The 25,809-nt window shown below is 44.5% G+C and overlaps 1 protein-coding gene across 6 annotated transcripts in view; it reads right to left on the bottom strand.

The window, feature by feature from the left end:
- PGAP1 (post-GPI attachment to proteins inositol deacylase 1) overlaps positions 1 to 25,809 on the bottom strand; it is a 1,652,111-nt gene that overhangs the window by 603,884 nt on the left and 1,022,418 nt on the right. For all 6 annotated transcript variants that reach the window (XM_075317804.1, XM_075317801.1, XM_075317803.1 and 3 more), the window contains one exon: positions 1,833 to 1,871. In XM_075317804.1, the coding sequence (XP_075173919.1) occupies positions 1,833 to 1,871 (39 nt within the window). The remainder of the gene's footprint in view (positions 1 to 1,832; positions 1,872 to 25,809) is intronic.

Here is a 25,809-nt window from a genome sequence, read left to right as displayed (position 1 = left end):
ACCTGTCTTGTTGTAATCTCTATTTTGCTTCTTTTTATCTTGTCATTTTTATATAGGTGACCGAACCCGAATCGAATTCGGGACTTATTAGACTGAAACCAATGTCCCCACTGCCATGAGATCTTCCCGGAGCTCCTTCCTTGTTGTCCTTGGGTTAGCCTTGACTCTTCAGACAAGCCTGGCCTCGGCACGGGTGGAAACTTTCAAAGGCTGTCCAGGCCGTGGAAGGCTAACAGTAGTTCCATAAGCCTTCCACTTCCGGATGATGCTCCCAACAGTGGAGACAGGTAGGCCCAACTCCTTGGAAAGGGTTTTGTACCCCTTGCCAGCCTTGTGACCCTCCACGATCTTGTCTCTGATGGCCTTGGAATGCTCCTTTGTCTTTCCCATGTTGACCAAGTATGAGTGCTGTTCACAAGTTTGGGGAGGGTCTTAATTAGTCAGAAAAGGCTGGAAAAAGAGATAATTAATCCAAACATGTGAAGCTCATTGTTCTTTGTGCCTGAGATACTTCTTAATACTTTAGGGGAACCAAACAGAATTCTGGTGGATTGAGGGGTTGAATAATAAATGACCCTCTGAATAAACTTTTCCCAATTTAAAAAAAAAAAAAAGAAATAACATTCTTTTTTGCTGCAGTGCATTTCACACTTCCAGGCTGATCTACAGTCCACATGTCACAATGCCAAGTTAATTCCGAATGTGTAAACCTGCTAAATCTGCAGGGGGTTGAAAACTACTTGTAGGCACTGTATGACCCCATCCATCGATCCTTCAATATGGTGCAGTTGTCCGGTCAGCTGTGCAGAAGAGCACCCCTAATGTATGATATTTCCACCACATGCTTCACGGTTGGAATGGTGATTATGGGGTTGTACTCATCCTTCTTCCTCTAAATATGGCGCATGGAGTTTATAGCAAAAAGTTATATTTTGGTCACATCAGACCACATGAACTTTTCACATGCCTCCTATGAATCATCCAGATGATTACAGGCGAATTTCAAATGGGCCTGGACATGTACTAGCGTGAGCAGGGGGACCTTGCGTGCCATGCAGGATTTTAATGGTGTAGTGTGTTACTAACAGTAATCTTTGAGACTGTGGTCCCAGCTCTCTTCAGGTCATTGACCATGTCCTTCTGTGTGGTTCTGGGCTGGTCCTGGCCTTTGTCAAAATCATTCTTACTCCACAAGGTGAGATATTGCATGTAGCCCTAGACCCTGTAAGATTGACAGTCATCATGTGTTTCTTCCATTTTCTAATAATTACACCAATAGTTGCCTTCTCCCTAAGCTGTTTGCCTATTGTTCTGTAGCCCGTCGCAGCCTTGTGCAGATGTACAATTTTCTCTCTGGTGTCCTTAGACAGCTCTTTGGCCATGGTGGAGAGGTTGTAATGTGATTAATTGAGTTTGTGGACAGGTGTCATTTATACAGGTAACTAGTTAAAACAGGTGCAATTAATACAGGTAATGAGTGCAGAGTAGGACTTCTTAAAGAAAAAAATAACAGGTCTGTGAGAGGCAGAATTTTTGCTGGTTGGAAGGTGATCAAATACTTATTTCATGCAATAAAATGCAAACTATTTAAAAATCAAACAAACAATGTGATTTTCTGAATTATGGGGGAGGAGGATTCAGTCTATCACAGTTGAATTGTACCCAGGATAAAAATTATAGACCTCTTCATTCTTTGTAGGTAGGAACATTTGCAAAATCTTCAGCATATGAAATACTTATTTTCTCCACTGTATGTGCAAATACACACACATGAACAAAGTATAAATATTCTGCAATTACTAATGCAGTAAAGTACTTTAATTTACACGTACCTGTCCAAGCATTTGTACAAACGATGTGCAAACTGTTACCTGAAACAAAAATAAATTATGCTGTAAAAAAAAGGTCTCAAAGCAACTGAAGAAAAATTGTCTATTAATGATATAAAATAGTTGGGTTCACAGGACAGTATTTTCTCCATCTGAGAAAAATTGTACAATTATGCTAATCAGACTATGATCAGAGTTTGATTAGAATTAGGTCCATGAAAGTCGGACTGCACTTGGATTTCATCAGAGACAAATTATGTATGCTGCAATTTTTTTTTTCCTCAGACCATTTGGTCAGAGGAACAAATTGGACATGTCCATTGCCTCATGGAATAACATTGGTCCAAGTACAATTTGATCTTTTATGGGAAAGCACTTGGACCAAAAATTCATCATCATCATCATCATCATCATCATCATCATCTACATGAGCCCAAACAGTGATCTGTTACAGTAAAGGAAAACATTAATCAATTGAACAATTACGAACTTTTAACATTTCTAATGACAAAAGTGTTTTATTTTAAATTTATACATTATGCATTAATACGGGTTTTGTTTTTTTTTTAAAGTCCCAATTCAATTCTCAGGTGGCTTTGATGGGTCTACATTTAAGGAAATATGTTCACAACAGCATTTAGGAAGTATTCTAAACGTTTGTGCATTTAAAATTGATTAATGCAATGAGGCAGGGAAATTTACATTTATTTTTGCACATACACTCATGGCCAAAAGTGTTGGCGCCCTTGAAATTGCAGAAAATGAAGTAGTTCTCTAAGAAAAATGTTAGTAACTACAAGTTTTGTTACACACGTTAGTTCCTTTGTATGTATTGGAACAACATAGAAAACAAAAGGGAAAAAAAAAGCAAATTGGACATAATTTCACACAATGCTCCAAAAATAGGCTAGACAAAATTGTTGGCACCTTTCCAAAATTGTGGGTAAATAACTTTGTTTCAAGAATGTAATGCTTGTTCAAACTCCCCTGTAGCAAGTAACAGGTATAATCAATAAGAAAATCACACTTAAAAACAAATAAAAAAAAGAAACATTGACTCAATCTTTGTATTGTTTGACTGTGTGTTATACGAAGCATGGAGAACATAAAGAGAAGAGAACTGTCTGAGGACTTGAGAGCCAAAATTGTTGAAAATTATCAACAATCTCAAGGTTATAAGTCAATTTCCAGAAAGCTTGATGTTCATTTGTCCACAGTGCGCAACATAACCAAGTAGTTTACAACCCAAGGCACTGTAGGTAATCTCCCTGGATGTGGACTGAAGACAGATGAAACGTTACAACACAGGATAGTGCGGATGGTGGATAAGCAACTCCAATCAAGTTTAAAAGAAATTCAAGCTGTCCTGCAAGCTTAGGGTGTATCGGTGTCAGCATGAACTATCAGTCGATATTTGAAAGAAAAGAAATGCTATGGTAGGAAACCCAGGAGGACCCCACTGCTGTAAATAAAACCAAAATGCAGTTTGCCAAAATGCTTCTCAGAAAGCGTCTTGAGGATAAAGGAGACAAAGACAGAATATTTGGTAAAGCGCATCATTTTATTGTTTACTGAAAATAGAATGAGTCCTACAAAGAAAACAATAGAGTACCTACTTTGAAATATGGTGGAGGTTCAAAGATGTTTTGGGATTGTTTTGCTGCCTCTGGCACTAGCTGTGCTGTGAGCAAGGCGTCATGAAATCTTAAGATTACCAAAGGATTTTGGGTCGCAATGTCAATGAGATAGCTGTGAAAAGATAAGGCGCAAATAGGGTCTTACCCGGTAAAACACGTGGGAGTGAATGCTGGCAGGAACACTCACCTGGTGCGGTTGTGCCAGTCACAACCCCTTTTGAGCATGTAAATCACGAGGAGATGGTGTGGGAGGCAGCGTTCCCGCGGTTAAGAGACGATTCAAAGAGCAATAGAAAGCAGGTTGATATACCACGCCAAACCACAGGAGTCCAGATGTTGTTAGTAAATCCCTTTTTTCTTTATTTTCACAGGTCTACGCGTTTCAGGGACATATCCGTCCCCTTCTTTTCCCTCTTCAGCATCAGGGTGACGGCAGCAGCAGAGTGATAGTAGCAGAAAGGTGATCCCCTCAACCGGTGACGACCTCTGACGAGTTATGGATTGTTCACCATACTGTTCCTTCACTTCTAAATACTGTGCCGTGTCTCCCTCCAGTCGTCATTGTCGCCTCTGAGGAACAGCTTCCTGTTCCTCTGAGGCGACAATGATGACTGGAGGGAGACACGGCACAGTATTTAGAAGTGAAGGAACAATATGGTGAACAATCCATAACTCGTCAGAGGTCGTCACCGGTTGAGGGGAACACCTTTCTGCTACTATCACTCTGCTGCTGCCATCACCCTGATGCTGAAGAGGGAAAGGAAGGGGACGGATATGTCCCTGAAACGCGTAGACCTGTGAAAATAAAGAAAAAAGGGATTTACTAACAACATCTGGACTCCTGTGGTTTGGCGCGGTATATCAACCTGCTTTCTATTGCTCTTTGAAGGGTCGTAATGTCAGAAAGCTGGGTTTGCGTGCTAGGTCTTAAGTCTTCCAGCAGGACAATTACACCAATTTTACTTCAAGAAGCACCCAGAAATAGTTGGCAACAAACCCTTGGAGTGTTCTAAAACAGCCAACAATGAGTCCAGATCTAAATTCCTTTGAACACCTGTGGGGAGATCTTAATATTGTTGTTGGGTGAAGGCACCCTTCAAATGTGAGAGAAGTGGAGCAGTTTACAAAAGAAGAGTGGTCCAAAATTCCAGTTTAGAGGTGTAAGAAGCTTTCTGATGGTTATAAGAAGCGATTAATTGCAGGTATTTTTTCCAAAGGGTGTGTAACCAATAATTAAGCTGAGGATGCCAACAATTTTGTCTGGGACATTTTGGGGGTTTTATGTGAAATTATGTCCAATTTGCCTTTTTTCAGTTTTTTTTTCTGTTATTCGATTACACATAAATTAAATAAAAATCTATATAATAAACGTGTAATTGCTATAATTTTTTTAGAGAAATATTTAATTTTCTGTAATAATTTCAAGAGTGTCAACACTAGAGATGAGCGAACCGGTTCCGGTTCGGCTCGAGGTCGGTTCGCCGAACGGAGGTCCCGTTCGAGTTCGGTTCGTCGAACGATCAACGAACCGAACTCGAACCGCATAGGAAACAATGGCAGGCATTCACAAACACATAAAAACACATACAAAACACCCTAAAAGGTGTCCAAAAGGTGACAAACAACTCACAACACAACACAAACACATGAGAAAGTGACAAGGACATATACTCATGTGAAAACAAAAGAGCAGGACAAGGAAAAAGAGGAGGAGACACAGATATAGGCATGGCACGCCCTTCTAAAATCATGTAAAACACCGCAAGGTGACTCCAAGCGGAGTCTTCCTTTTTTCCAAAAATTGGGCCACACACACACCCACCCCTTCAGTGGCAGCAGTTGTGCCCCAGTTGTACAATTCACAGCTAGGTTTGCATCAAGCACATTCAAAAATACGCCATAATTAACCGTCCCCAGGATGACACCAGGGTAGGTAGCAAAGTCTTTCCTGATCCCAGCTCTGTTCATCTTGGCTCCTTTTAAAAAACACAGCAAGCAAGGGTTACTCCAAGCGGAGTCTCCCTTTTTTCAAAAAATTGGGCCCCACACACACCCACCCCTTCAGTGGCAGCAGTTGTGCCCTAGTTGCAAACAGGATGTTTTGATTTGCATCAAGCACATTCCAAATCCACAAGCATTTACTCTCCCCAGGATGACACAGGGGTAGTAAATTCCTTCTGGATCCATGACTTGTTCATTTTGATGAACGTCAGTCTGTCCACATTGTCACTGGACAGACGCGTGCTCTTATCTGTCAGCACACACCCAGCAGCACTGAAGACTTGTTCAGAGACAACGCTGGCAGCTGGACACGACAAAATCTCCAAGGCGTAACTGGAGAGCTCTGGCCATTTTTCTAGATTTTTTTTTTTTTTTATCATAAAGGTTTTTATTGAGTTTTCAGAAAAATACAAACTTCTCATACAACAACATCAAGAACAGGAGCATTGAGTAGCAAGAGGTGGAATAGCCTCGAGCCATTATCAGAATATCAATCTGGGACATTAAATACCCCTTACAACAACAACCTGAACATAGGAGCAGGGAGGGAGGGGGGAAAGAGAGGGGGTGGGGGAAGCAGCTCTACAAGACATTCTTAGGCATAATCAATTTATTTATGGTGTAGGTGTCGGTATCTGGGGAAGGGCCGTTGCATAAAGGGAAGTGGCCCACGGGTGCCATTGTTTAAGTCTCGCCGTTCTCTTCTCTAGGTTGGGGGCCAAGTTGGTTTCGTATAGCCAGTGTAGGTTGATCCTCTCAATTAGATCTCTTTTTGTAGGGGGGCTCACCGACCTCCACTTGTATGCCACACAGTACCTGCCAGCTATGAGAATGTGAGAAATGATGTTTTTTAAAAGATCCGGGATCCCATCTAAGCCAATGTGTAGCACCGCTAAGGTTGGGTTTGGAGAAAGGCGGAGACTAGTAACCTCATGGATTAGATTGAACACCTCCTGCCAGAAGTTAGATAACTTAGGGCAAAACCACCACATATGACATAAGGTGCCCCTGTGGTTGCAGCCCCTCCAGCACAGTGGTGACACATGTGGGGAAAAAGAAGCCAGTTTAGTAGGGGAGTTGTACCACCTCAGATGAACCTTTTTTAATTGCTCTATATGATTGAGACAAGAAGAGAACTTGTGGATCCATTTTGAGGCCGCAAACCATTCTTGCGGCGGAAGCGGAGAAGCTAGATCTTTTTCCCATTTGAGCATATACGGCAATTGTTTGTCCGGTTGTGGGGAGTTTACCATATTATGGATATATGAAAGGCCTTTGATTTTGCTATTTTGAAAGAATTTTTTAATTGAGGCGTGGTCAGCTGTCGTGGGAGCCGGGAGATGAGGAGCGGACTGAAGAAAGTGACGTATTTGAAAAAACTGGAATAGACTGTGTCGGGGAAGGTTAAATTTATCACACATTTCTGAGTACGGGAGTAGGACGCCTTCTCTATAGAGATCTGCTAGGGTGATTGGACCTCCACGTGTCCAGGCGGCAAGATTCAAGTTCGGAATGAAGGCTTCTAGCGATCTAAGGGGAATGCTGGGACCTAAAGCATGTGACACTGGCTTGCTCCACAAGGACCAAGCTTTCTTTAGAGCTGCTGTGGTGGGTAGAAGATCGCCGGGGGGCGAAGGGGTTAGGAGCAGGGAGTCTATGAATTGTTTAGGGGAGTGGACCTGTGCCCAGGTGTACTCAATCTGTAACCATCTTAAGTCTGAATCATTCCTCCACCAATCTCGAGCCGGTTCCAGGATAGCGGCTCTGTGGTATGTTAGAATATTAGGAATACCCATTCCTCCACCACTTAACGGGGCATGCATGCATCTCAGGGCTATTCTAGGTTTTTTCCCAGCCCATATAAATTTACTCATTAGCGAATGAATTTTGGTGAGATACCGTTGCGGAATTGTTAGGGGCAGGCACCGAAGTAAGTAGATAATTTTTGGGAGGCAGATCATTTTAAAGGTCTGCATTCTCGCCACCCAAGAGAGCGGGAGAAGAGAAAGGCGAGTAAGTTCTCTATCCAGTGAGGTGTGCAGGGTCAGCAGATTTTTCCGGATCACGGAGTGTAGCGGGGCCAGTATAATACCCAGGTAGGGGATACCCTCGTCTTCCCATTTGAAAGGGTAAAGATGAGAAAGAGTGGCTCTAGTTGAGGCGGGCAGGAAGAGCGGAAAAATTAAGGACTTGGTAATATTAAGCTTGTAATACGAGACTTGAGCGAAGGAGGACAGGATCTCCATTACGTGTTTTAGGGACACCTCTACATTAGTGCAGGATAAAATCACATCATCCGCATATAGACTGATCACATGGTTTGTACTCCCCACTCGAATCCCCGAGATCCGAGGGCATTCACGGATAGTCTGCGCCAGAGGCTCTATAGCAAGGGCATAGATGATAGGGGAGAGCGGACACCCCTGGCGTGTCCCATTGGATAATTCAAAACTCCGAGATATAAATCCGGATGCCAGAACTTTGGCGTTAGGGTTAGAGTATAGTGCCATTATGGCGGTAAGTATGGGGCCTTCAAATCCAAACTTGGCCAGTACAGATTTCAGATATCCCCAGTGCACCCTGTCAAACGCCTTCTCTGCGTCCAAGGACAGGAATACACTGGGGATTTTCCTCCCCTCAGCCACCGCAATCAGGTCCAGCATACGTCTCGTCCCATCTTTCGCCTGCCTCCCCGCCACAAACCCCACTTGATCCGGGGAAATCAGTGATGGAAGGACTTTATGTATTCTAGCTGAGATTATTTTGGCGTATAATTTTAAGTCGCAGTTTAGGAGGGATATTGGCCTGAAGTTTCCTGGTGATGTAGGGGGTTTTCCTGGCTTTGGCAGGGTAGTTATAATGGCCTCTAGATTATTTGGTGAAATATCTGCTGTGGTTCGCCAAGAGGAGAAAAGTCTCAGGAGGAAAGGAGACAGGGTTTCAGTGAATTGCCTATAATAGGAGTTAGTGAGGCCGTCTGGGCCTGGAGCTGAATTTCTTTTGGCTGTGATCACCGCCTGGCGAACCTCTTCCAGGGAGAAAGGGGAATTTAGTTGCTCTAGATGTACTGTAGATAACCGAGGAAGATTAATATTGTTTAAGAAGGAATTAATTGCCGATTGGGTAGGCTTTGGGGCAGTGGGGTCATTTTTAAGGTTGTAGAGAGACTGATAAAAATCAGCGAATGCATTGGCTATTTCCGTTGGGTTGCGTATTGTGGCATTAGAACCCGTCACGAGGTATTCAATTTTGTTTTGCATTTCTCGTTTTTTAACCCTCCTGGCTAGTAAGGCACCCGCCCTGTCACCCATCATATAGTACCGCTGTTTGAGGGATCTTAAATTTTTCTCATAGTCTACCATCAGCAATTGGCGGAGCTGTGTTCTTAGTTTCCTGAGTTCGTCAGATGTTGACATGTTTGGGGCAGATTTATTGTGGGCTTCTAAAAGCGCTATGTGGGACAGTAGAGCTTTGGAAGTTGCCTGACGCCTCCTTTTCTCCCTAGTGGCAATTTTGATGAATGACCCCCTAATAAAGGCCTTGTGTGCAGACCATAGCGTTTCCTCTGTCACCTCCTTGTTGTCATTAAATTTAAAAAACTCTGCGAGGTCGGCCTGCAACTCCTCAGAGAGTTGTCTACAGGCCAGGAGGGAGTCATTCATGCGCCACCGGGTAAAAACGGGCGTGCGGCTTTGCTCCTGGACTGTCAGGTATATGGGGGCATGGTCCGACCAAGCTATAAGTCCAATTTTTGAATCTGAGCAATCCAAAATAAGTGAGCTTTCAACCAGAAAGTAGTCCAATCTGCTGTATGAGGTGAACCGAGGTGAGAAGAATGTGTAGTCCCTCTCATTTGCATGTTGGTATCTCCATATATCATGGAGATGCCTTTCTGAAATTATTGTGCTCATTTCCTTCCTCTTTACAGCAGTATTGGAGCAATCCAGAGTGCTGGACATTAACATGTTAAAATCCCCGCAGATTATTTGCTTACCCTCTGTAACGGATGACAGCTTGGAAAGAAACCTCCGCAGAAAGCTGATCTGACCAGAGTTGGGGGCGTAAAGGGTTGCAATAGTATACTTAGATCCATTTATGGAGCAATTAATAATGGCGTATCTACCTTCAGGGTCTAAATGTTGGGAATGTAGTGTGAACGCAACAGTATTTTTTACACAAATGAATACTCCAGCCTTTTTTTTTTTCCCACAAGCCAGCAGTATGAAAGGAAATTTAGCATTATTTAACCTGTGCGAGTCCCCCTGGAGGAGATGAGACTCTTGACCACAAATCACGTCACATTTGGATTTAACCACTTCCCGCCAAAACATGGATCTCTTGGCCGGCGAGTTCAGGCCCCTAACATTTATAGACATACAGTTCAATACCATTGTACATGAAAAAAAGTCTCTTGCCTAGAGCTGCGGGGGGAGAAAGGAAGGTTAGGCAGGAAAGAGGTAAGTAACACTGACAACATTAACATCACTAACATTACTGATGTAGGGAGCATCAGTCCACATAGAAAAAAGCCCAAAAAGGGGGCCTGCGGTATGGTGGAAATGTACCGCCATGGGGGCTCAGGGTCCTGGTTGAACAGAACCAGCGGACCTTAAAAGTAGCAACTAAGTCTCAGCCGCGACTCAGACATATCACATAACTCACGCGACGGACCAATCTTCATTCACTTTATCCCTTTGGGATGATCCTGTGGCTCTTGGAGATCTGGCCGGGAGATTTGCCATGTTCCATGAGGATAGGAGCTTTGCCAACTGTTGTGGGGAATGGCAGACGTGGGTGTTTCCTGCACGGAAAAGCAGGATCTTTACAGGGAAACCCCATCTATAGGATATAGCTTCATCCCTGAGAATTTTGGTATAAGGGGCAAATTCCCTCCTTTTTGCCAGGGTTCCTGCAGACAGATCCGGAAAAATGGACAGGTGCTGGAATTGCTCAGACAGAGGCGGCCTCCTTCTCAGGGCTCGCAGCAGGGCTTCTTTGGTCTTGTAAAAGTGCAGGCGAGCCAAAGTGTCCCGGGGGGCATCAGCACTGAGGGATTTAGGCTTAGGGACTCTGTGTATTCTGTCCACCAGGAAATCAGTTGCAGACAGGTCTGGGAGCAGCTCCTGCAGCAAGGAGCCTAGAAAGCTCTGCAGCCCCTTGTCTGGTATGGCCTCTGGAATTCCTCTGATTCTTATGTTGTTTCTGCGGGACCTGTCCTCTAAATCCAAGACCTTGGTATGGAGCTTTTGCACTTGTTCCTCCAGTGCTGCATTAGCATCAATGAGGCTATTGTGTGACTTTGTCAGCTCCTGCATTTTAGTTTCAATGTGTGCTGTGCGACTGCCTATGGCAGTGATATCTCCCCTCAGCTCAGCCACCATATCTTTCCAATCCTGCTGCAGTGATGAGCGGAGGGCACTGAGCAGTTTCTGCATTGTACCTTTGGTAAGCGGTATATCTGCAGCGTCTGTGTCCAAGTCTGGGCCTGCTGTGGATCCCCTCCTGGATGAGCGTGAGGAAGCTGTGGAGGAGGATGCTGCTGCCATTTTCCCTCGTCCCGTGCTGGAGAAGAAGTCTGTAACTTTCGCCGGGGACGGCTTCTTCTGGGACTTTCCCCTTGGCATGCCACGTTCCTGGGTACCTCCGCAGCACTTTCCCCCCGTGTGCAGAGAGATTGGTGCCACTGGTGAGCCGCAGTGAGCCGGTTAGGAGTCGAGGTGGCTGGAGCTCAGCAGCTAGGTGACCGATGCCATTAGCAAGCAGGCCACGCCCCCCCCATTTTTCTAGATTTGAAGCCCAAAAGGAGCAAGGCTCCATTTGCAAAGTCATGGCATCGATGTTCATTTGGAGATACTCCTGTATCATCCTCTCCAGCCGTTGACTATGTGTCAGACTTGTTGTCTCTGGTGGCCTTGCAAAAGAGGGTCTAAAAAAATTATGAAAAGATTCCATAAAATTGCTGTTATCAGCACCAGATACGGTCCTACTGGTACGGGTAGACTGTTGAAGATGACGAGACCGTCCCATGTTTGGCAAGTTACAACTGGGAGAATCACTCCCTGCACCTGCACGGTTGTTTGGTGGAAAAGCCGAGCTAAGATCGAGTAACAGCTTCTGCTGATACTCCTGCATACGTGCATCCCTTTCTATGGCTGGAATTATGTCACAAAATTTGGACTTGTACCGGGGATCTAATAGTGTGGCAAGCCAGTAGTCATCATCACTTCTAATTTTGACAATACGAGGGTCATGTTGGAGGTAGTGCAACAAGAAGGCACTCATGTGTCTTGCGCAGCCATGCGGACCAAGTCCACGCTGTGTTTGTGGCATAGAGGTGCTAACCGTTCTTTCTTCCTCTGACATCTCCCCCCAACCTCTTTCAACTGAAATTTGACCAAGGTCTCCCTCATCTGCTGAGTCTTCCATGTCCATGGACAGTTCGTCCTCCATTTCTTCATGTTCTCCTGCACCTTCCTCAACATTTAGCCTGCTACTATGCGCCCTTGTTGATCCCTGTCCCCCATGGTCCCATGCCTGGCGCCTTGGTGATGATGAACGTCTGGACCTTGGTGATGTTGTTGTGTCTTGCGCATATGAATCCTCCTGTAGTTCATCCCCTTCCTGTTGTCCCACCCCCTGACTCCGAATAGTGTTTAGCGTGTGCTCCAGCATGTAAATGACTGGAATCGTCATGCTGATAATGGCATTGTCAGCGCTAAACATATTCGTCGCCATGTTGAAACTGTGTAGAAGGGTGCATAGGTCCTTGATCTGAGACTCGTTGGCCCAGGCTATACGTCATGACGTATTGCACCAGGGCTCGGCGGTGCTGCCACAGTCGCTGTAACATGTGGAGAGTTGAATTCCAGCGTGTCGCCACATCGCATTTCAGGCGATGAACCGGCAGGCCGAAAGACTTCTGGAGCGATGCAAGTCGCTCAGCTGCGGTGCTTGAACGGCGGAAGTGAGCAGACAGTTTTCGTGCCCTGTTCAGAAGGCCATCTAGGCCGGGATAGTGTGTTAAAAATTGCTGGACGACAAGGTTCAACACGTGAGCCATACAAAATACGTGTGTCACCTTGCCCAGGCGAAGGGCCGCACCCAGGTTTGCAGCATTGTCGCACACGGCCTTACCAGGCTGCAGGTTGAGTGGAGACAACCATTTATTAAACTCGGACCGCAGAGCTGACCACAACTCCTCAGCTGTGTGACTCTTAGGCTATGTGCGCACGTTGCGTAAATACATGCAGTTACGCTGCGCTTTGTAGCGCAGCGTAACTGCATGCGTCCTGCGTACCCTGCACAGTCTATGGAGATTGTGCAGGGGCCGTGCGCACGTGGCGTCTCAGAGCGCAGCGCTTCGGCTACTGCCGAAGCGCTGCGCAAAAAGAAGTGACATGTCACTTCTTTCCTGCGCTTTGCCGGCAGCTCCTGCTCAGTCTATGGCAGGAGCTGCAGGCAGAGCGCATGGAATCGACGCTCACTACGGACATTTCTGCAGCGATCTAAAGCGCACATGTGCTCTTCAGATCGCTGCAGAAATTTCTGCAGGGCTAGTACGCAACGTGCGCACATAGCCTTATTCCCAAGACATGTCAAGCTAAAGACCGCCTGATGCCGTTGCGCTCTGCTGCCAGCATAGTAATGAGGGGTGCGTGATTCCTTCTGCGCAGTGAGAACGCTGGTGGCCTGACCAGGCAGGCTTGGGGCGGAGGTGGAGGACCCAGATGAGGTGGAGGATGCAGAAGCAGTGGCGGAACTTGGACAGACAAAGGATTGACACACAAGTCGTGGGGCCGGCAAGACTTGTGCAGCAGACCCTTCACCATCTATCACCATAGTTACCCAGTGCCCAGTCAGTGACATGTAACGTCCCTGTCCATGCTTACTGGTCCAAGTATCGGTGGTGAAATGCACCCGTTCACACACAGAGTTTCTCAAGGAAGCGGTGATGTTGTGTGCGACATGCTGGTGTAGCGTGGGCACACCTTTCTTAGAGAAGTAGTGGCGACTAGGCATCTGGTACTGGGGCACAGCGACAGACATAAGGTCTCTAAAATCCTGTGTGTCCACTAGGCGGAAAGGCAGCATTTCGGAAGCCAACAGCTTACAGAGGGATAGAGTCAACCTCTTAGCTTTGTCATGGGTCGCAGGAAGTGGCCTTTTATTTGTCCACATCTGAGGGACAGAGATCTGGCTGCTGTGTGTATATGGTGTTGAGTAGGGTGTCCCTGGAAAAATGCAGGTTTGTGAGGAAAGTGCAGGCGGAGACATGATGTTGCCTTCATCCAACATTGGTGCTATTGATGTCTGAGAGAGCTGTACACACTCACTTGTTTCCCCTTCCAAACCAACTGACGACCTACCAAGCAAACTGCCTGTTGCGGTTACAGTGGTGGAAGTTGTGGGTGGAAAAACAGGTGTGACAGCTGTCCCCACAGTCCTAGAAGATGAAGAGCGCGCGGATGCACTGGAAGGGGCAGGCGGTGGATGGTTCGCTCCGCTAGGCCGCATTGCAGCACGGTGAGCTTCCCACCGGGACATATGATATTTATTCATGTGACGATTCATGGAAGAAGTTGTAAAACTGCTGAGATTTTGACCTCTACTAAGAGAACCATGACAAATTTTACAGATCACATAATTTGGGCGATCTTTTTCTATGTCAAAAAAGGACCAGGCTAGGCAAGGCTTAGAGGCCATGCGACCTGTTGATCCACCCCGAATAATGCTCAGAGGCAGAGTGGTGGCTGAGGATGCAGTTGTAGACGTGCTACCAGTACTCCGACTGTGTCCAGGAAGGCGCAAGGTAACTTCGTCATCAGTTGCATCCTCCTCCACCACCTCTGTTGACCTCCTCGAGTGCCTGACTGTGGGTTGACAGTAGGTGGGATATAGAACTTCATCATCAATTGTTGTGTTTGCACTCCCCTCCCCCTCAGACCGAGCCTCTTCTTGCCCTGACCGAATATTTAAGTTGTCATCCCAATCGGGTATCTGCGTCTCATCTTCATCAGTATGTTCCTCATTGTCTATAATCACAGGTGTTACAGTTTGTGACAAAGGGTCAACATTATGCTCAGAAACTTGGTCCTCACGGCCTGAATCAGAGTCACAAAGGTTCTGGGCATCACTGCAGACTATTTCCTGTTCTGTACTCACTGTAGCTTGGGAGCAGACCTCTGATTCCCAGGCTATAGTGTGACTGAACAGCTCTGCAGACTCAGCCATCTCAGTTCCACCATACTGTGCAGGGCTGATGGAGACTTCAGAGCTGGGAGAAAGCAAGTTTGATTGGGATGACAACTCAGAGGACTGGTGTTTTTTGGATGCGGTACTTGAAGTGGCTGAGAGGGCACTTGTTGGACCACTTGAGATCCATTCAAGCATTTTCCTTTTTTGGCCATCATCTACCTTTGTTCCTGTTGTTCGTGTCCGTAAAAAAGGGAGCACATCGGATTGTCCACGGTAAGTAGTAGACATCTTACTTTTGCTGGTAGATGGTCTCTCTTCAGCAGATGATAATGTAGCTTTGCCACCTTCCCCACGGACAAACCCTTTTTTTCCTTTTCCACCACGCCTCTTCCCCTTTCCACCAGCATCTGTCATTTTGCTACTCATGTTGATTGCGACAAGATTGTGCACTTAAAATATGGTAGTAAAAATTGAGAGGTGGTGTAGATTGCAGCGGTGGTCTAGCTTTATTAACAGCAGAATAATAAAGAATAAATATCCCTGACAATGCAACTACGGCCCTTAAACTGGCAGCATCAATTGCTAGTATAATGGCTTAGTTATAATGAGTTGGAGTGTGCAATGCAGGCAGAGGTGCTGCAAATGTCTTTGCACTAGTGTGACTAGACAAAAGTCCAATAGCCACGTTTAGGATGCCACTAGGTACACTGAGTGTTTGCTAGTATAATGGCTTAGTTATAATGAGTTGGAGTGTGCAATGCAGGCAGAGGTGCTGCAAATGTCTTTGCACTAGTGTGACTAGACAAAAGTCCAATAGCCACGTTTAGGATGCCACTAGGTACACTGAGTGTTTGCTAGTATAATGGCTTAGTTATAATGAGTTGGAGTGTGCAATGCAGGCAGAGGTGCTGCAAATATCTTTGCACTAGTGGGACTATAGCAAAGTCCAATAGCCACGTTTAGGATGCCACTAGTTACACTGAGTGTTTGCTAGTATAATGGCTTAGTTATAATGAGTTGGAGTGTGCAATGCAGGTAGAGGGTGCTGCAAATGTCTTTGCACTAGTGTGACTAGACAAAAGTCCAATAGCCACGTTTAGGATGCCACTAGGTACACTGAGTGTTTGCTAGTATAATGGCTTAGTTATAATGAGTTGGAGTGTGCAATGCAGGCAGAGGTGCTGCAAATATCTTTGCACTAGTGGGACTATAGCAAAGTCCAATAGCCACGTTTAGGATGCCACTAGGTACACTGAGTGTTTGCTAGTATAATGGCTTAGTTATAATAAGTTGGAGTGTGCAATTCAGGCAGAGGTGCTGCAAATGTCTTTGCACTAGTGTGACTAGACAAAAGTCCAATAGCCACGTTTAGGATGCCACTAGGTACACTGAGTGTTTGCTAGTATAATGGCTTAGTTATAATGAGTTGGAGTGTGCAATGCAGGTAGAGGTGCTGCAAATGTCTTTGCAATAGTGTGACTAGACAAAAGTCCAATAGCCACGTTTAGGATGCCACTAGGTACACTGAGTGTTTGCTAGTATAATGGCTTAGTTATAATGAGTTGGAGTGTGCAATGCAGGTAGAGGTGCTGCAAATGTCTTTGCACTAGTGTGACTAGACAAAAGTCCAATAGCCACGTTTAGGATGCCACTAGGTACACTGAGTGTTTGCTAGTATAATGGCTTAGTTATAATGAGTTGGAGTGTGCAATGCAGGCAGAGGTGCTGCAAATATCTTTGCACTAGTGGGACTATAGCAAAGTCCAATAGCCACGTTTAGGATGCCACTAGGTACACTGAGTGTTTGCTAGTATAATGGCTTAGTTATAATGAGTTGGAGTGTGCAGAGGACAGGAGGGTACAGTGCCAGGATTGTGGGGCTCTGGGTAGAGGAATGGAAGCCTGCCTTTCTATTCCCTCCTAATGGGGAAATGCAGCGACGAAATCCCTGACCTTAGCTACACAGACGCTGTCTCTGTTTTCAGGACCTGTCACCTATGGCTCTGACCCTGCCGGTACGAGCCCTTAAAAGGACTGATGGAAAGTGCTATCCCTATGCTGTCCAGCGCTGTGTATGGAGCGCATACAGCTGTATCAGCGATAGGACTCAGGACGGAGCTGCGCCAGTGATGTCTGACACCAAGGACGCAGAAGGCAGATAATGGCGTCCTGGAGGAAAATGTCCGGTTTTATAATGCAGGGACATGTGACATGGACATCCTATCACACATGCCGTTGCTTCTCTGGCTAAAAGTCCACTTAGCTGTGTGTGTGTCTGGGATTGTCTGACATAATGGCCCTCCCCACTACACGCGCGCGCTTAGGGAAGGAAGACAAGGAAAAAAAAAATGGCGATCGCCATTATACAAACAGGAGTGATCTGAAGGCGCTGTTCACGCACACTATACACTGAAATGTCATAATAGTGTGAGTCACAGAGTGACTTACACTATTACAGCGGAAAGCCAGCTAGGAATTAGCTGTTTTTTTGCTGCTAGAACCGTTCTCGAACGTTTCTAGAACTATCGAGCTTTTGCAAAAAGCTCGAGTTCTAGTTCGATCTAGAACAGGCCCCAAAATCACTCGAGCCTAGAACTGGAGAACCTCGAACCTCGCTCAACTCTAGTCAACACTTTCCTCCAAGTGTGCAGCTTGATTAACCACTTCACCCCCAAGTCTGCTGTCACATTCCTTAGCAGGCCAAATTTTAAAATTCTGACTAGTGTCACTATATAAGGTAATAATTATATTAATATACATAGATTCAATACTTCAAGTGTTACAGAGATTGTACTTCATGTTGTTATTGGTAAATTTTGGTTGATATGATTTACGTTTCTTTATAAATATATTGAAAATTTGATAATTTTTTAAAAATGTCACAATTTTCAAACTTTGAATTTTGGCTGGAACAGTTACATGCCTTGTGACATTTTCAGAGCCCCTGATGTGCCTATTTAGTGGAAATCCCACACAAGTCACCTAATTTTGCCAACTACAATCATCAAGGAATTTATCTAGATGTGTGGAGAGCACCTTGAACTCACAGGTGCTTTACAAAATGTTATATCATTGAGCCGTGGAAATGAAAGCATACATTTTAACCACAAAAATGTTGCTTTAAGCCCTTTTTTTCATTTTTACAAAGCTAACAATAGCAAATAAATAATATAATTTATTGTGCAATTTCTCCTGAGTATAGCGATATTCTATATGTAATGAAAAACTACTGTTTAAGTGCATGGCAGGGCTCAGAAGGGAAGAAGCGCTATTTGAATTTTGAAGTGCAAAATTGTCTGTAATACGTAGTGCAAGCCATATCGCATTTGCAGAGCCCATGATGAGCATAAATAGGGAAACCCCCCACAACTCACCACATTTTGAAAACTACTACCCTAAAGAAATTTTTCTAGAGGTGAGGTGAGTACATTGAACCCACAACTGCTTCACAGAATTTTATAATGTTGAGCTGTGAAAATGAAAAAATACATTTTTACCATACAAATGTTGCTCTAACCCCCAAATTTTCCTTTTCACAAGAGTAAGGGTATGTGCGCACTAGGCGTTTTTTTACGCTGCGTTTATATGTGCGTTTTTGTCTCAAAAAACGCACCCGCGGCTAAAAAAATGCGGCAAAAACGCATGCGTTTTTGCCGCGATTTGGTGCGTTTTTTGCTGCGTTTTTGCTCACTGCGTTTTTAATCAGTGCACAATGCCATTAAAGATTGTTGATGAAAAAAAAAAAAAAAAGGTCTGATGTCATTTCCTTCTTCAAAATGTTCATTGTATGCAGGAGAGCAGACAGCAGCTGCAGAACTACAAGGCTCAGCATCCTCCATTCACTAGTGTATGCAGGAGAGCAGACAGCAGCTGCAGAACTACAAGGCTCAGCATCCTCCATCCAGGACTGTATGCAGTTTTTTGCCCAAAAAGAAAAAAAAGTGACATGGGCTTCGCCATATTTTTGTATACTAGCCGGGTACAGCAGGCAGGTACGGGCTGCCCCCAACCCCCAGCTGCCTATTTGTACCCGGCTGGGAACCAAAAATATAGAGAAGCCCTTTTTTTTTTAATTATTTCATGAATTTCATGAAATAATTAAAAAAAAAAATGACGTGGGCTTCGCCTAATTTTTGAGTCTAGCCGGGTACAACTAGGCAGCTGGGGATTGGAATCCACAGTGCAGGGTGCCCAAGATTTCTGGGCACCCCCACTGCGAATTGCAGTCCGCAGCCACCCCAGAAAATGGCGCTTTCATAGAAGCACCATCTTCTGGCGCTGTATCCAACTCTTCCAGCTGCCCTGAAGCCGGGTGGCTAGCTAGGTAATAATGGAGTTAGGGCTAGCTGTATATTATCAGCTAGCCCTAAGCCCGAAATTCATGGTGTCACGCCAATATTAGACATGGCCACCATGAATTTCTAGTAATGATAAAAAAAACAAAAAACAACAACACACAGAAAAATATTTTTATTAGAAATAAAACACAACACAATTAGTGACTCCATCTTTATTGAAATAAAGAACCCCCCCCTCCGCAGTAATCCTGCGTCAGGGTCCCGCGCCGTCCAATCCGGATCCAATATCATCTGATCGGTTTGTTGGAAGGCAAAGCGATCAGATGATGTGTCAGGATCAAGTGCCTGAATCACATCACACATCAGCTGATTGTATAAAAGCCGGTTATACAATCAGCAGATGCATCAGTAGAAAAAAAAAATAAAAAAAATAATACTCACTTATGTGCTGTGCTGATTACCGGCAGCTCCTGCAGCGATCGATTGGACAGGAGTCTGATCCCGTCCGATCGCTGCAGGAGCTGCCGGTAACCAGCTGATGAAGTCCCCTGACGGCAGGATCAGCTGATAGCCGGCCGGGCGCGAAAAAGCCGGCGAGACTACGATCAGCTGATGCGTCAGGTGACTGCATCAGGTGATCCACCGCCAGGTCCTGCAAGCAAGGTCCTGCCCCGGGGAGACTGCACACAGCCGGAGCGGCGGTACCGGGAGGAGCTGGGAGCGGGCATGGCACCGGGACCCTGCAGACAGGTGAGTATATATGACTTTTTTTTTTTCTACTGTTCACTTTGGTTTTCGCCGCTGCCTCCACCTCCCGCCCAGACATGGCGCCGCACGGAGCTGACATGCACCGGGCGGGTTGTGGAAGCAGCGGTGACGGTACCGGGAGGATTCATGCTTCTGTGTTTACCAACAGAAGGAATCCTCTTCCTGTACACGTCACTGTAGTACCCACCCCTTGCATTTATAGCTGCGTTTTTAGTCATAGAAACGCGGCTATATGCGTTTTTCATTGCGTTTTTAACATCTCATTGAATTCAATGAGTGAAAAACGCAGTGGAAAACGCAGAAATAATTGACATGCTGCGTTTTTGTGGTCACCACAAAAACGCAGCTAAAAAAAAACGCTGTGTGCGGACAGCACTTATGAAAACCCATTGACATTGCTGGGGAAGCAATGTCACTGCGTTTTCAGCACAAAAACGCGGTAAAAAACGCCGCTAAAAACGCGGCAAAAACGCCTAGTGCGCACATACCCTAACAGAAGAAAATGTGTGAGAGTCTGAAATGTGATTGTGTCAGAAGTGCAGTAGGACCCTGTGAGTTCTGCCTGCCTGCAATGATCAGCAGGGTTTTGGGTCAGAGACCCTGTAGATGTAGAGTTACCTCAGAGAAAGTGTGCTGAGCTCAAGCTGCCTGAGAGAGACAGTTGTGTGACTGCGGGCTAATAAGAGTCTGAAAAGAGAAAGAGATCAGAGAGACTGTTGGAGACTACATTTTTTTCCCCCATTATCTTTTCCTCACAAAAGAACCAGGAGCGGTGCTGAAGAAATTGGACCATGTTGTGTGAGAGAAAGGAGCTCCAATTTCCTGAAGGGAGGGCTGTTCTCTGGACCGAAGAAGCCTGTGTTCTGTCTGAGGATTACTACAGGGCCTGAGACCGTGGGCCTGAGACCGTGTTCTGTGTGGAGTAATTGGCTAATATCGACTAAGTCCGGGGTCCATGCGTGGCAGGACCAGGGTGAAGACATCCTTAGAGCAAGAAGAATATTTTTGTGTTTCCTTTTTCTTCCTTCTTTGGAATTATATACAGCGGACTCAGACCACAGGCCTGTGTGAAACTTCCCTTGAAGTTAACGGTACCATAGTTTTAAGATACCCGGGTATACCTTTGTTCAGTGTAAAACCAATGTTGGTAAAATTTAAGGCTTTGTTATTAGTGGTGATAAGTTATACTCAGTGCGCCATCTCAGAGGTTCCCTCAGAGTGCCCCCATTTGATATACACCTCTTGCCTTTATAGTTAAATGTTTTTCTTTGTTTAACCTTGTGAGAAGGTAAATTTATTCCCAATTCCTGAGGTAATATACATAACCTGGGAACTCTGAGATCGGCACATTGATTCCGGCTAAAAGCTGAGTGTGTTAATTCCACTTTTGTGATGCTTTGAGGGGTTCTTAAGTCAGTCATTATTTATTCTGAGTCATACTCTAATTCTCATCCCAGTAAAGGAAACCTTGTTTATTTCTGCCTCTGTCTCGGTTTGTGACCCACTGGATTCTCTTCAGACCTACGGTCATTACAAACGCACCATAGAATTTGTTGTACAATTTCTCCTGAGTACACAGATACCCCAAGTGTGGTGAAAACATACTGTTTGGGTGCTCAGCAGGGCTCAGAAGGGAAAGAGCACTATTCGAATTTTAAAGAGTAATTTTGGCTAGAATAAACTGCAGATGTCAAGGTCTCATATGAAGATCCCCTGACACGCCAAAACAGCAGGACCCCCCAAAAAGTGAACCCATTCTGGAAATTACACCTGTCAAGGAACTCATCTAGTAGTGTAGTGAGCAATTTTAAGCTTCAGGTGATTCACAGAATTGTTTAACCCTTTGACGACCGGCCGATTTTTCGCTTTCCGTTTTTTTTTTTCACCATTTTGTTGCCGAGAGACGTAACTTTTTTATTTTTCACTCAATATGGTCATGTGAGGGCTCATTTTTTGCGGAACGAGCTGTACATTTAAATGAAACCATAATTTTTACCATATAGTGTACTGGAAAATGGCAAGAAAAGTTCCAAATGCGGAAACATTGCAAAAAAGTGCGATAGCACTATTGTTTTTGAGATATTTTATTCACTGTGTTCACTATATGGTAAAACTGATGTATGGATGTGATGGCTGAGGTCAGTGCGAGTTCGAAGACACCAAACATGTATATAGGTTTACTTTTATATAAGGGTTAAAAAAAAAAATCAGAAGTTTGTCCGAAAAAAGTAGCGTACGTTTTAAGCCATATTCTGTGACCCGTAGCGTTCTCGTTTTTCTGGATCTATGGCTAAGTGACAGCTTATTTTTTGTGTCTCAGGCTGACATTTTTAGCTGTACCATTTTTGCGCAGATGCTACGTTTTGATCGCCTGTTATTGCATTTTGCGCAAAATTTGTGGCGACCAAAAAACTTAATTTTGGCGTTTGGAATTTTTTGACGCTACGCCGTTTATCAATCAGATTAATTGATTTTATAATTTGATAGATCGGGCATTTCTAAATGCGTCAATACTAAATGTGTGCATATTTTTTCATTTTTTTAACCCTTTAATTTTCAATGGGGCAAAAGGGTGGTGATTTGAACTTTTAGGTTTTTTTTATTTTTTTAATTTTTAAAAAAATGTTTTAATTTTTTTTTATTTTACTAGTCCCCATATGGGGCTATAGCGATCAGCAATCTCATCGCTCTGCCATATCTGCTGATCACAGCTATACAGCTGTAAACAGCAGATATGCTCATTTTCTGCCTCACTCAGCTCCAGGTGGGATGAAACCGAAAGTCATGTGAGCTACAGGAATCATCACATGACCCTGTGCTACCATGACAACCACCGGACGTCACGTGATCACGTCACGTGACTTCAGGTATCGGCCGGTAAGTAAATGTTTACTGGCGATGCCATTATAATGGTGCGGTCACATATTGACAGCGCCATTTAAGGGGTGAAACGGCACGAGCAGATAACGATTCTGCTCGTGTCTGGCAGGCACACATCTCATCTGTGAAAATCAGCTGAGATGTGCGCCGATCACGGCAAGCTGCCGGCAACAGACTGTGGGCAGTAACACTATGACCGCTAGGACGTAATATTACTGCCCACGGTCGTTAAGGGGTTAACACTGGCTGTAAAAATATAAAAAATTACAATTTTTTTCAACTAAAATGTTGCTTTGGTCCTAAAGTTTGAATTTTCAAAACTGGTAATAGGAGAAAATAGACTACACAGTTTGCTACATGATTTCTCCTGAGTTTACAAAAGCTCATATGTGGATGAAAACTACTTTTAAGACCTGCAACACATCCGTAGAAAACGTGCGTGTTTGGTCCATTTCCGTATATACCGGAGACACGGCCAAACGTGCACCAATGTTATTTAATGTTTGAGGACACATGTGCGTTTTTCATTAAGGTCCGTGGGTCCGTGTGCGTGCTACTTTGTGTCTCCGTTTTGCACGGAAGCATGTCCGTTTTCAGCACGCAACACGCAGCACGGACCCAATGAAAGTCAATGGGTCTGTGCGCACGTCCGAGTGACACGGACGCATCTCTGTTTGTTCCCTGTACGTTTTGTGCTTTTTTCATGTGATGTCGGTCTTTTTTCTTTTTCTGTTTCGTTTTCTCCCTCAGTACGTCGGTCGGTCGGTCTCTCTCTATGTCTGTCGGTTGGTCTCTCTGTCTTGCAAATAAGAAAGCCGCGGAGAAACCATCACGTGTTTCTCAACGCTGCCAGGAAACTAGCCAGGTCTTTCACCGGGAAGGAACAACCACGGGAAGGGCAATCTCCAGTCAAGGAGACCACCTATACCAAACATGGTATCCATCCACAGACAGCCGTTTCGGGGTATTTGCCCCTCATCAGTGTGGAGTAGGAATCTGGCTAGTGGGGGCAATGCCTAGTAAAAGACTACTTAAGCAAGCATTGTTGACCTTAGGGAGATCAACATATCCACTGCGGAGACACCATCACGTGTTTCTCAACGCAGTGATTCTAGAGCAATGCCCCCTGGGAAGTATGCAAAGAAGAAAGCCGCGGAGACACCATCACATGTTTCTCAACGCTGCCAGGAAACTAGCCAGGTCTTTCACCGGGAAGGAACAACCACGGGAAGGGCAGTCTCCAGTCAAGGAGACCACCTATACCAAACATGGTATCCCATCCACAGACAGCCGTTTCGGGGTATTTGCCGCTCATCAGTGTGGAGTAGGAATCTGGCTAGTAGGGGCAATGCCTAGTAAAGTTGATCTCCCTAAGGTCAACAATGCTTGCTTAAGTAGTCTTTTACTAGGCATTGCCCCCACTAGCCAGAGAAATTCTCATCGCGCAACTCTGCTGTCTGCCGACATGTATCAACGACATTGTGCATCACACACACACACAGAACATTTCACACGGACAACACACACATGTCAGTTATTTCACACGCACAGACGGCTAGCATATGGCATACACACGCAGGCCACACATACCATAAAAACGGACCTAAAAAAGCGTCCGACCAATGTCACATTGGTAGAGCACTTGACAAGCCACAGAAGCAAACCCCCAAAAGTAACCCCATTTTACAAACAACACCCCCCAAAAGTTCATCTAGGGGTACTGTAGATATATTGAGATCATAGGCGTGCCACAGAATTTTATACCAGTGGGCAGTAAAGAAATAAAAACTACATTTTAACCAGAAAAATGTAGTTTTTGCCCCAAGTTTTTAACTTTTACAAAAGCGAATAAGGAAAAAATGGACCACAGAGTTTGTTGTGTAATTTTTACTGAATGTGCCAATATACTCCATATAATCAGTAACTACTTTTGAGGTACAGTACAAAGCTCAGAATGGAAGGAGCGCCATATTGGACTTCAGAATTTGCTGGAATGGTGCAGGTGCCATGACACATTGGCAGAGCCCCTGTGGTGCCAGAACAGCAGAAGTCCCCCAGAATAGACTCCATTTTACAAATTTCATACCTCAATGAATTCATCTAGGGATTCAGTGAGCATATTAACACCACAAGTGTTTCACAAAATTTTATACTATTGGGTGGTGAAGAAAAAATAATTACATTATTACAACTAAAATGTTTTAGCTCCAGATTTCAAATTTTCACAAGAATATAAGATAAAAAAAACCCCTGTGCATAAGGTGTTACACAATTTCTCCTAAATGCGGCAATACCTCACATGTGACAGTACTGTTTAAAAAAAAAAATATTTTCATGTTTTCTTGGCAGTAATGCATGTTTACATACCAATGTTCACCAGCTAAGTTCTTGTTTTTTCTCCTTCCCTTTACTTGAGTGCAACTGCTATTTTGGATATTGTATGTCATGTTCAGTAGCACCAGTTTAGACTATGAGATTAGGAACTGCCGGCAATTTTTCTAGTTTGTATTATGGAGTCATGTCCTTTGTCTGCGCACTCCTCCCAGTTACTTCAGGAGTTTTTAATTTTCCTTTTGCAGGTTCTATTCTAGCCCATATAAAAGGTCAGTTTGGACAAAAGAGGCATAGCATTTAGAGTAGGACCCAGATGAGAGTTACACCTTGCCGTGGTAACTGGGCACAAGTAAATTTGGCCACTTTTGTTTGCTAAGTAACTCATTTTTTTTTCAAAAAAACATTCTCAGGTTTTCTTGGCAGTAATGAGTGTTCACATTCCAATGTTTACCAGCTACATTCTTGTTTTTTCTCCTTTCCTTTACTTGAGTGCAACTGCTATTTTAGATATTGTCCAGTACTGCTTGGCCACACCGCAGATCTTGAGAGGGAGAAAGCAGCATTTGACTTTTGGAGCACAAATTTTCATAGAATAGTTTGCAGAATCCAAATACAAAGCGCCATAACAGCAAAAAAAAAACCTCAAAAGACCATATTTTGGAAATTACACCCCTCTGGGAATTCTTCTACGGGTGTAGTGAACATTTTGTCTCTGGAAAACACCTCAAAAGTCAAATGCAGTGAATTTTGCAGAATAAAAAAAATGTAAATAAGCCCTTTCAGTGTCCAGTACATTGGATTACCCATACATTGTACCTAGTTTATATTTCTGGAGACAAACACCATATAAATTAAGCGGGCTCTCTT

Source organism: Anomaloglossus baeobatrachus, chromosome 7 (genome assembly GCF_048569485.1).
Source record: "Anomaloglossus baeobatrachus isolate aAnoBae1 chromosome 7, aAnoBae1.hap1, whole genome shotgun sequence".
NCBI classification, from domain to species: domain Eukaryota; kingdom Metazoa; phylum Chordata; class Amphibia; order Anura; family Aromobatidae; genus Anomaloglossus; species Anomaloglossus baeobatrachus.
The sequence above is the reverse complement of the archived record's forward strand: the minus strand, read 5'-3'. Positions and strand labels throughout refer to the sequence as shown.